Source organism: Pipistrellus hanaki (genome assembly GCF_964339955.1).
Source record: "Pipistrellus hanaki genome assembly, chromosome: 12".
Classification (NCBI taxonomy): Eukaryota; Metazoa; Chordata; class Mammalia; order Chiroptera; family Vespertilionidae; genus Pipistrellus; species Pipistrellus hanaki.
Window position 1 is genome coordinate 24,614,581 of NC_140514.1, and position 13,154 is coordinate 24,627,734.

The 13,154-nt window shown below is 36.4% G+C and overlaps 1 protein-coding gene across 34 annotated transcripts in view; it reads right to left on the reverse strand.

Annotated features, from left to right (window-relative positions):
• NRXN1 (neurexin 1) overlaps window positions 1-13,154 on the reverse strand; it is a 964,391-nt gene that overhangs the window by 527,361 nt on the left and 423,876 nt on the right. For all 34 annotated transcript variants that reach the window (XM_084900752.1, XM_084900751.1, XM_084900742.1 and 31 more), the window contains one exon: window positions 9,299-9,737. In XM_084900752.1, the coding sequence (XP_084756878.1) occupies window positions 9,299-9,737 (439 nt within the window). The remainder of the gene's footprint in view (window positions 1-9,298; window positions 9,738-13,154) is intronic.

Sequence of the window (13,154 nt, forward strand, 5' to 3'; positions counted from 1 at the left end):
TAACACCCTTTTTCCCAATTAGTTCAAGAAGGCCAACTGGACATCTATAATAGTAAAAGCATAATATGGTAATTAGACCAGACGTCCTTCCCGATGTCCTTTCGGACGAAGCTGAGGTTGCAAGGGAAGCCCGGGTCCCTGGTGGCAGAGAGAAGCTGGTGCTAACAGCCGGGGAAGGAAGGCCTACTCTTGCACGAATTCCATGCATCCGTCCCCTAGTGATTATATAATATTCAAAGAGAGAGAGACACAGAGCAAGTGAAAAATAAAAAAAGTTTTATAAGAGTGGAAATATGTTCTTAAAAATATATAACTTTTCCCACATGCCTTTTTTTATTCATGGAACAGACTTGTTTTAGCTCATGGAAGAAAAAAAGAAACACTTGGAGAAACTGTACTGTCCTGATTCATGATGTTTTAAGTCTGACGCTAAGCGGATGGTGAAGGATCCCTGAGATGAGGGAATTCGGTGGTTTGCATCACACCCACTCTCCCTGACTCCCACATAGTTCCTAGCTGGGTGCACCATGCGGTTTCCATATTCAATGAGCCCACACTCTCAGGGTGGCCACTGGTGCTAGGTACTTCCGACAATCACCTACAAACAGTTAGACAGTGAGAATGTTTGAGTAGGTCTCTGGATTTTACTTATAGTGTCTTAGGGTCTGAACACAGCATGGTAAGGAAGTTCAGATATGTTTTCAAGTTTAGTACTTGTGGCCAGAAAAAGATATTCACTCTACCTTTGTGATTAGAGTTTTCTGACCACAACTAAAGTTGACTCACATGTTTCTTCACATATAACCCAGTGCACACATGCGAACATGCTTACACACACACACACACACACACACACTGAAACAAAAGTTTAATAGAAAAATATTGGATTCTACTACCATTGAAGCAATCTGACATTTTCTTTCTATTATATAATTTTCTTAATACAAATGCTAGACATAATCCTCCAAATTTACTTCAGCACCGGGTTTTTAATACACGATTGAGAGGTTATTATCATAATGATAAGGATGCATAGCTCTGTATTATCCCATTGAGAGACAATTTTAGAATTCTCATGGGAAGAAGCAACAATGAAAGACGGGGGGGGAAAAGCAAAAGGAATGTAATCAAACCTTCAACCCAAATATAATCCAAGGGGAACTCAAACTTTATTTAGACCTGGATTCAACATAAGGAATCACACCCAGCATATGTACTGATCAGATATCAACACCACTCTGAAGAACATTTATCAGCATAAATAATAAATTCACATTTTATGTGCAAATATACATAAAAGGGAGCAAACTATTGAAGACCATTCTTAGTTAAAAAGTGGAAATCAGCTTTACAATTTGATCTGCTATTTATAACCTGTTCCTTTCCACTTTTCTCCACCCATCCAATTTTTCTTGGCTACTCCACTTCAAAAGATTAGCTTACAAGGTGCGAAGAAACATGAAGTGAAGGTGAGATTTAGAATAAGTCCATTTGGTTTCAAGTTTTAAATTACTGTGAAAGTATAGTGACTGGGAAGTAAGGGGGTAGGGAATGGTGGGCTGTAATTGGAATGGCTTTTGCCCAGCCGCAGGAAACCAGTTTTCATGCTCCTGCTTTGCAACTAACTAGCTGACAAGTTTAGCCAAATAATGGATTCATTAGGCTCTAGTGTGGCTCTTATGAAAAAATAAAGGAATTGACTGGGGGGTTCACTAGGGTTCCTTTTTGAATAAAAATGTTGAAGTTACTGCTTATAATAAATTTTAGCTAAATATCAATTTTATCTATCAATAATTCTGATACATCTCTCATTGCAGAAGAAAATCAAAACCTACAAACTTAAAGAGGTACTTGTCAAATTCCTAGTCTATTTACAAAACCAAACTCAGTAAAAAGAGATAATATAAGTGATAAAAGTATAATGGAGTATAAATTGTATTGTATAGTGCAAAATGCAAAATATAGAATTCTCATAATATATAGATAGTGGAAGGAAAAAAGAGCCATAATATTAACAATGAAAGTTTTGGAGTATTGGGACTATGAGTGGATAATTCCTTACTTCTATTTTAGTTTTGTGTCTTTTTTATAAAAACGTTATGTATTAGGTTTAACAGAACTCCTTCTGTTCTGCTTTATGCACTAAAATAAACTTTATTTTAAAACAAAATATAGTATAGTATATTATGACTTATTACTATATGTTTTCTGCTTACTGGGAGACATGTCACTCATAAGTCCAGGGATTTCAGGAATTAAGGCAATATAAGAAGAAATAAATGTTGGAACAAAATATAAAAGTTTGAAAATATCTAGTGAGAGACAAAGCTGACCAGAAAAGGTCAGCTTGTACACTATGGATAAGGGTGTAAATTTAAACAGCTGGTTAGTAAAAAAAACCTGTCAATATCTTAAAAATTAAAATGCAATTAACCCAGCAAATCCAGTTTAGAATCTATGCTACAAAAATTCTGATGGTTATGCATAAAAACATAATATGATGACTTCCTTTATAAATTATTTTAAAACAGTGAAAGTTTTTTAAAAGTTAAAAATTAAACGTCCATTCACAGAGAAAGAACAAAATATATTTGTATTGATTTCAGAGAGGAAAGGAGAAGGAGAGAGAGAGATAGAAACATTAATAATGAGAGAGAATCATCCATTGGCTGTCTCCTACACACCCCCTACTGAGGACCAAGCCCACAACCCAAGCATGTACCCTTGACCTGAATTGAACCCAGGACTCTTCAGACCTATGCTCCATCCACTGAGCCAAACCATCTAGGGCTACTTATGTACTTTTGGTTTATGGACATGAATAAAAATTAAATTTTTTATAAATTTACTTAAAACTATTTTAAAATATGCAACAGACTACTAGGAAGGCATGGGAGGAATGTTTATAGTCAGAGGGTAAATTCAAATCAAGATCTAAACAGAGAAATCGTCTAATGGTTGTTCGAGCAGAAATGTCTAAGAGTGGTGATTCATGAATGCTACATGCAGAAATCAGTGCTGGTAATAGATCGCTAAAAAGGGCTATTCACATCAAACAGTGATTACTATAAATCTCTAATTATGTGCTCTAGAGAGAGCCTTGCGCCTTTCCCACTGTAATTTCTAGTTCTTAAACTGGAACTCTGTGACTTCAATTCAAATCTCAATGGCTTCTTAGCTGTTAAATGTAGGCTTACCCATGAATAACCACTGCACCCTGCTGTATACACACAGATTTTGACAAGAATAATGAGTTTTCTTTTTTATTTCAATGTGTAATGCTGGTTTGAAAAAATATATAGATATGACTGGTAGTTGGCTATGAAAATACTTGAGAAATACCCTTGACTGAGCCAAAGAGCTTAACACAAATTTAAGAGTGTTACCCCAGAAAACAGTCATTAACCTGCCCTACGGTTTTGGCTCAGTGGATAGAGCTTCAGCCTGCTGACTGAAGGGTCCTAGGTTCAATTCCAGTCAGGGGCTGAGGGTTCAATGCCCAGTAGGGAGTGTGCAGAAGGCAGTCAAGCAATGATTTTCTCTCATCGTTTATGTTATCTCTCACTCTCTCTCCTATCCTCTCTGAAATTAATAAAAATATATTTTTATATTAAAAGGCTAATATGCAAATTGACCAAACAGCAGAACTACCAGTTGCTATAATGTGTACTGACCACCAGGGGTGGACACTCAACACAGGAGCTGCCCCTGGTGGGGTCAGTGTACTCCCACAGGGGGAGCACCGCTCAGCCAGAAGCCGGGCTCATCGCTGGTAAGCGCAGTGGCGGTGGCAGGAGACTCTCCTGCCTCTGCAGCAGCACTAAGGATGTCCAACTGCCAGCTTAGGCCTAAGCCTGCTCCTTGTGGGGAGCATGCCTAAACCATCAGTCGGACATCCCTTGAGGGCTCCCAGACTGCAAGAAGGTGCAGGCGAGGCTGAGGGACCTCCCAAATGCACAAATTTCATGCACCGGGCCTCTAATAAAAAAATTAAGAGCATGTATAATTTAAAAAACAGTCATTAACCTCATCCTAATTTTAACACAATTCACACTTTAGCTAGATACCCTTGCAGTTGCTTTCTGTTGAATTTGGGAGCATAAAAGACGGAAAGGATAACTCTGGAGAGGAAGAAGGGACTGGTACAGAAATGTAAATCCTGCAAAGTTTGCAGAGTAAAGTGTCTCTTCAGCCACGTGTATTAACTCAGCAATTTAGGACTTTTGCTGTCACGTTGCTAAGCTACCAAAGGGAGACATCCTTTGGGAGGCACTCAAGTCATACACTCTGATCCACAAAATCATGGCTGCACTTTGTATGGTCCCTCCTCTACCAACGTAGTGTAGGATCTGAAAATGCAACCCATGGCTCAGCCTATTTGGTCTCCTATGTGATTGGTAACAGACTAAGCATGTGAGAAGCTACATTATACAGAGAGAACAGCTGTGCCCAAACAATATTAATCCAAGTGTGGGAATTAAAATGCTTCTCTCCTTCCCATGTCAGAGATTGAGAATAGGGATATATAACCCAATGCAATTCATTGTTTTGATATTGAGTCCTAGTAAAGTACTCAGATGAAGACAGTATTTCTCATCAAATAAGGGGCTCATATGCCAGTCTTTTATTGAACAAAGAACTGAAAAGCATGTCATCAGAAAGATGGATATCTTTGTAACTATCTTCCTTGTCACTAGCATTCAATCTGTAGCTGTATATCCCAGTCCCTAGTGATTAATTTTCTTCCTACCCACATGTTTGCTAAATGGCATGGGGACTTTATAAATAGCAGGGGTAGCAGTCCTATTCTCATAAAAGCTTGTCATTTTTGTGCCAGGCTAACCATCATTCCTGGGTTTGGAGCATGATATTGTATCCTTAAGAGAGGGACAAGACCTATTATCCTATAGTATAGTGTAAACTGCTTTCAGAAAGTAGTGTAATTCCTTTAAAAAAAATCACATTTACATCATGGATGGTTTGATTCAGTGGATAGAGCATCCACCTGCAAACCAAAGGGTCCTGGGTTCAATTCCAATCAAGGGCACATAGCTTATTTGCAGGCTCCCCCGTGGCCCTGGGGCTCTGGTTGGGGCTCATGTAGGAGGCAACCAATCGATGTGTTTCGCTCACATTGATGTTTCTCTCTGTCATTCACTCTCTCTACCACTCTCCCTAAAAACAAATGAAAAATATTAACTAAAAAAATTTTTCATTTACAATTAAAAGAGTGCTACTACTCTTCAGATGTAAGGATAATGCTACTATTTTAAAACATTAGGAGCGGGTTGCTTCTGAGCCATTCACATGTTTTTATTCTTTATTTTTTCTTATAACACATACTTAATGAGCCACTGCTATTGCACAAGAAAGTACCGGTACCTGTGGGCATAAATACAATATAAATAAGAATTTGCCTCTCATACATGGGTTTCCATTTTAAAACATTTGCAGAATATTTAAAAAAAATAAGTCTACCACCAAATATAATTTTAACCCTATCTCCAACCAAGATAACCAAAAGTTATTAGCATCAAATTAATGGCCATGGCTCTTATTCCCTTTAATATATCTGGGTTTCCGACTTCTGTTTCCTGCGCCTTGAACCTTACAATTCCTGCTTTTTTTTGCATGGTCAATAGCAGGAGAAATAACTCTTAGATCTGGGCTCTCTCTACATTAAATCAATAAAATATATTTAAATGATTTTATCCTTAAAAGAGGGACAAGACCTATTATCCTATAATATAGTTTAAACTGCTTTCAGAAAGAGTGAGTGCCTCCTCTTTTATAACAACAAAAAAATATGGTTCATTAAATGTTTTTAAATATAGTACTAAGGAGTATTCCAGACAAATCAATAGATAAGACCTTCATTGTTCATGAATTAGAAAACAGCCCACACTGCCTTCTTGTCTTAGCAGTATCATTTCCTCACATTATATTAAGAGTAATTTTCATATAGCTTCTGAAATAGATGATATAAAAAATGAGTAAAATAAATTACTCCTTGAAATTATATGTTTCCTAGTTTTAACTGAGTTACAAATGTTCATGTCTCACCAGCTTAACTAAAAAAATATCCTTTAAGTAAAATAAAAGCTACTATAGCTCTTCATTCAATCTTTTTCAAACCAATTTAGTGTGTAAATATAGAACTTCATTAAAAATACTATATATAAAATATTAATAGCTGCAGTTATTAAAATTACATTAAATCCCTTGAGCTTGGCCAACATAATATGAGCTTTTTTCCCCTTTTTTTCTTTTTTCTTTCCAATTTAGTAAAGGGCATAACTTGGTTTGGTGAATAAGTTTTGATTTTTATAGTGTTTGTTCCAGTTCACTAATCTAAAATTATAATCACATAGAAGTACTTGGCCATGAAAACAACACCAAAGAAAGTAACTTAAATTTTCCATTGAGTTCCAACAAAAATCTCATGTTTTATTTGTTTCATTTTTTAGCACTCTTCAAAGGCATCTCTTTCTTCTTCCCATCTAGCTTTGACCTTTTTCAATGAAGGTATAAAAAGGACAGTTAACAAACTTTTGGTATTTGAATGAATTAAAGAACTTTAAACTGAAAAAGTAGATTTTATTCTGCTTGTGGATTAAGGTATCTATCTGATCCTTATTGTACTAGGTCATCCAAAGAACGTGGGGAAACTATTTAGATTGTTTTACCACTTAGGTCTGGAAAGAGTCAGATAATTACTAGACTTATCGTGATAATAACTGCATAAGCTACATAAATTTAACTCACCATTTTGTACACCTGAAACTAATAAAATATTGTATATGAACTATAATTAAAAATAAGTTTTAGAAAAATAGGAAAAATATCCAGGTATAAGTCATCATTATCAAATAAATAATAAGTGGTTTTATTTTCCTAAAATTTTGACATCAACCATGTATTTCCTCAAATAATTAGAAAATATTTCATTTCTACGGGAATGGAATACAACTGTGTGATATTAAGTGTGATATTATTTTTCTCTCTGATCTTCCAAATGTTGTCCACTTAATTTGTTATGTATTAGGTTGTAATGAAGTCTAAAAACTTACATATTCTCATAAATAAATTTCAAAATTTTATTCTAGATGTACTTTAAGTCAAACTATAATATCCACAGTTAATATTCCATAACAGAGACTTAATCCATGTGTCTATCCTCCTCTACATCTTCTGTTTAAAAGTTCCTAAGTAGCAAATTAACAGCTAACTCTAGAAATAGGCTGAGGGAAGCCAAAGGGAGGCACTCACTCTATTGCAATATCACTGTATTCGCACCAATGTACTCTTCTCCGCTTAGATCAGAAAAACATAGAGGAATCGAATTTCTAGTGGAATCTGTATAGTAGAGCAGTCAAGGAGAATATTTTGCTGTCTACTGTCAATTATCTAAGACACTCGGGAAAAAATGACAACATAGTATGAACTGCACAGAATGGTAACCACTGTCCTTACAGATTTCTGTAGGGAAATGAAAGAATAACAACATAGAGAGACTAAGTTCCCAGAGAGTGAGGAATCAGAAACAGAGTATCTGAGATACCTGGGGTTCTGAGCTTTCTTCAATTCTCCTCCCTCTCTGCCAACTCCCTCCTAATTTCCATACATTCCGTGTATTTATTTTGTTGTGCAAAGGAAAACAAAAAGGTATTTCTAGGAAGGGAAATAAAACCTTCTTGATTTGTAAACAGGAAAACAAGGTATAAATAATAATGAAATCTGAAAATGTCCTATTAAAGAGAAGTAACCAATGACAAATGCGTGTATGGCCCTTCTCAAATAGGATGGTAATCACAGACTATTGGATCTGAAAGAAGCACTAAGTGTCAACTGGTTAGTGGCTCTCAAATTTGGTTGATCATTAAGTCCGCTGGAAAACTTTGCAAGAAATATAGAATCTTAGGTTCCATCGCTGTTGATCCACCCCACTTCACTGGGTCTGGGATGCAATGAAATTGATCTTCTCAATATGTTTTACACAGCAAGCAATCCAGGCCTCCCAAAATGCCTTGGCCAAGTTTCTACTGGAAAATCCAGAGTGAATGGTATAGTATATGTGCAAATGAGAGAGTTGGGGAGGGAGAGGAGGAGAGTGGCTAGGTCTCAATTCAGTTGTCTTTTATTAGAAGAATGTAATTTGATTTGTAAATGAGAGAATCAGAGTTGGAAGCACAGAGTGAAGAAGGTAAAAGAAGTAATATATAGTTGTATATAGAAAAACAAGTTGCTTGTCCTCCTCATCTTTCACAAATGCTGTGATTTTGGCCTACATTGCAACTCACCCCACATCCTGACTCCCATGCTACTCATCTTCCAATGACCCAGGAGTGGGGAACCTTTTGTCTGCCAAGGGCCATTTGCATATTTATAACTTCATTGGCAGGCCATACAGAATTACCAACATAAAAATTACCCTGCTATATTTGGTCAAATATTTAATTAACTCACCCTCATACACTGGCAAGGCCAAACAAAATTATTTCATGGACCTAATAAGGTCTGTGGGCCAGATGTTCCCCAGCCCTGCTATGTTCCCTACCCCACTTCAAAACTTCAGAGTAAAGAAATTATATTCTTTTAGACCTTCCCTACAAGTCCCTTTCTTTCCCTGACACACACACACACACTCTCACAGCTTCAGGAGAGAAGGTGCAGAAAACAAAACAAAACAAAACAAAACAAAACAAAACAAAACAAAACAAAACAAAACCCATGTGAAATGAATCCCTATTGGTGGAATTCCAAACATCTTTCACCAGAAAGGAAAGTGATTTGGAAGGCAGCAGTTTTGCCAGTGTCCTTGAAATACAGCTATATTAATTAAAGTGCTTCTTGATACCCTAGTCCTAACTTGGATAAATAGGATGCTGTATTAAACTAAGGATTCTATGTATGAATAATCATTTTTTAATATAATTTATATTTGCCATTTCAGGCACCTCCAAACACCCAATGATGTAAGAGATCATCGGTAATGCCAGAACACTAAATTTTGCCATTTGTAAATTCACGATAAAATTTCTTGCAAGGTTTGACATGTGATTATCCAATAAATATTCACTTAAAAAGCCATTTGAGCATTTGGAATTTTATGCCCAACTATGATGATTAATTAGCTCCTTCTATGATGTGAAACAAAAATAGTAACAGATAATTTCCTCTACCCTAAAGACAGAAATGCAGGAAATCTTTCATATGGTTTGGTTTTAATTCGTTAAGAAAGGAGTGGGGAGCATGGGATATTCCAGCATATAAACAGCACAGGAGACAGATAAATTACCTGACCGTCCATCTCTCTGGAAGTCCACATGATACCATTCTCCATCATTCACCTTCTTCTGCAGGGCTTTGATTTTTATTGTACCTGACCCCATGTCTAGGAGGAGGTAGAGGTGGCCATCCAGCATCTCAATAGCAAAGAAGTCAACCTTGATCATCTGTGGGTGCTTGGCATCTTTTTGGTGTCTTGGCTTGCCATGGCTAAACAAGATGAGGCCATTTGGCTCTGTTGTGCGGAAATCAAATGATATAGAGCCTGTCTTCTTTGCATTCCATTTAGGCAAAGAGATGAAAGACTCTGGGGTTTCAAAGGTGATTGGGTCCAAAGTTGCAACATTCTCACATTTAAATGCCACTACTCCATGGATCTTCATCTTAGGGTCTCCTTGTTTGGCAAGTCGAGATAATTCCAGCCTTACATCATTATTTTTATATACAACCTGTAGGCAGAGGATAACAGTGAGAAGACCAGGCTCATATTTTAATGGTTAGAATGTGTTGTCAACATCTCATGTGACTGGCAAGTAGATCATGAAAAGGTACACAATGTTCAATGCCTTTTGATGTATAATGCCATTTTTTTTTCAGCCACATTAAATTCAAGTGTCAATTCATTGAACAGTAACCATTCCAATCTCATGTCCTTCATATAATGTGCCTGTGCACACACACATATGCCTATAGTTCACTCAAATAATTTGAATAAATCTGCAGAGAGCTTGTATTTCAAGTATGTGTAGACTTGAATTTATAAAAGCCATTTGCTTTCATTAGTTGGCTATTATACTTTGTTTATTAAATACAAGTATTGAGGTTTTTCAGTTTTCTCATGACTAAACTATCTGAAATTAGGTACTTTTGAATAATAGTCCCCTACACTACAGAATCTCCTCTAAGGTCTATATATCTATGGTAATATACAGAATGGTACAAAAGTAGGTTTACAATGGTGAGTACATGAAATACAGAGTTTATTATTTAATTATTGTTTATTAATTATTGTATTATTTTCCTACGTTTGTCCCACCCTGTATATGTCATCATTTATAAGATAATCACAAGCTGAGGGGGGGGGGGGAAATCTTACTTTTTCACAGAAAAATCATAAAATACAATTAGGGTGCAGAAGCTCGCTCTTGCCCTGCCCTACGTCAGTAACCATCTGAATAATGTTAAGTAATTCTGGAACACGGTATTTACTCTGGATCCATTCAACCTGTGTCACTGGCGCTCCATTTCACTTTGAATATAATGGATGTGGAGCAAAGTGTATCCTGTACCGCTATTTCCCAAGGCACTTCATCTACAGCGGTGGGTGGTGCTGATCACTGGTCCTACAGTTGTTTTGGAATCCAAATAGCAATCCACTGGCAGGTCTCACAATATCATGCATCTGCCATCACATCACCTTAATAAATGTATAGCTATTATGACCCAAGAAGAAAGAGAGGTCTATACCCTTTCTCTACAAAATGCATATCATGGATAATTACATTCCTCCAAAAAATGTAGGTCATACAGACTTAAGGGTACATTACATATCTATGTCCAGATAACTGTCTACAATCTTTTAAGAGGTCACTCAAAATTTCACAGCAGCCAACACTGTGAGATTCTAAACTCGTCCATCCATGTGTAAAATTACATTCATATAACAGAAAAAGTAAGAAAGCCTCTCTTTAACCAGGTCAACAGAGCAGTTAATTCTTTCAAACCCAAGGCCAACCGAGCCAAGAGTTAGTGTGGCAGATGAATTTCCCAAAATGAGTGGCTAATGGATACTTTATTTTTCAGAGTGATTAAGAGTGCATGGTCTGGTATTGGACTCCCTAAGTTCAAATTACACCTTTAGCATTACCTTCTTTTTCTCCCTCATAAGGAGATTATTCTTTATAGGATAGTTACAATGATTGAAGAAGTAAAGGCATGTAAGCGAGAAAATCCACATAAAGGCAATCAATCCAATGCCAGATACATGGTAAGATTATCAACTATCTCAAACTGCATAATTATAAATATCATCCTCTCTTTACTAAGTAGACACAGATATATTCATTCTAAATGAATTCATTATAAGGAAACATTTATAAATTATGCACTCTCGTATAACTGGTATTTTATACTTGATTTGTGTCAACTAAATAAGTCATATATTTCAAATGCTAGTCCTAATGTTTTAATTTACCTTTATGTTGAGGAAGGATTATGCTAAATACTATTTTATCTCTTACTCTTTGAACAAATATGTATAATGGCTTAATAAGATTCTATTAACAACAAAAGAAGAGAAAGTGAACTTAAGCAATAGCAAAAAGGAATTATATTAAATCTTAAGTATACTTCCTGGAAAATAGAAGAGTGCTTAAGTCTTGAGAAGGTTGATTTAGAATTGCTGTTTTTTAGCATCATTAGAAGTGGAGAAAATGCTCTGCACAGATGATTTTCCACTTTTATAATTTCTCACCATAATGTTCAAGCCACCGCAAATTATTTTCCATTTTTACTTGTGATTTATATCTTAATATTTGGGAATTCCTTTTAAAAAATATATTTTATTGACTTTTTACAGAGAGGAATAGAGAGTTAGAAACATTGATGAGAGAAACATCGATCAACTGCCTCCTGAACACCCCCTACTGGGGATGTGCCCACAACCAAGGTATAGTCCCTTGACCAGAATCTAACCTGGGACCTTTCAGTCCATGGGCTGACACTCTATCCACTGAGCCAAACCAGTCAGAGTTTGGTATTTCTTTTGACATGGATATTGATCAGGAATGAATATTTTCTGACCCAAGTAATAAGGATGATAATGCTGAACAATGCTAACATATTTCCTTTGCAATAAATCACAGCAATGAAATTGGGTGTTTCTGACATGAGCAAGTGGATATAAGGGTGGGTATATTGCCCCATGAGTCCACATCAGCTACCTGAAAGATGAAGGAGATGGGGGTTTCAATGAGAGATGTGTAATACATCAGTGAATTGGGTGTCCTGGTAATAGGGAGGTTCAAGTTAATGGAGAAAAAAAGAGGGATTCCCTTGATCATATTACTTAGTGTCTGCCTTGTACTGTCCCTCCACCCCACACCCCAACAAATAAAATTAATTTTCACCAGATCCTGTGCTTTATGTAGGCAGGATCCTGCTCACTACAGCCCAGCACTGAGATCAGTGCACTTGGCACAGAGTAGACACACAAAATATTTTGTGCAAATTGAATAAAATTCTTCCTTTACTTTTTATAAAAATCTCATTCCCAGATTACAGAGTACTATTAATAAAGATATTTATAAATATAATTAAAATACCATAGAATGTCCTACTGGTTTGGCTCAGTGATTGAGCATGAACCAAGAGTTCATTGGTTCAATTCCTGGTCAGGGCACCTGCCAGGATTGTGGGCTCGATCCCCATGAGGGGCATGCAAGAGGCAGGCAATTGATGTTTCTCTCTCATTGATGTTTCTATCTCTCTATCCCTTCCCCTTCCTTTCTCCCTAAAGTCAATACAAATATATTAAAAAGATACAACAGACTGTGGTACTGTGGACTAATACCATAACCTAGCTACTATTTTTCAGCCTATTTCTCTAGGAAAATGGAGAAACTCCTGTGCATATAAATGGAAAGCTGGCCTATGTATTAGAAAAACCTCACTTTCAAACCTCATTTTGTAGGGTGTAAATTACTTTTACAGTGAAAAGCACCCGAGTTTAAATTCTCCAGAGGTAGAATCATTTTCCTAGAAGATGTGTCTTGAGGAGAAGCACAATGTGCTTTTTTCCCCTTCTCATTTTGTATTCTTTGAAAGGCAACTCTATAAAGACAGAAAAGCAATTTTGGATGGGCAGG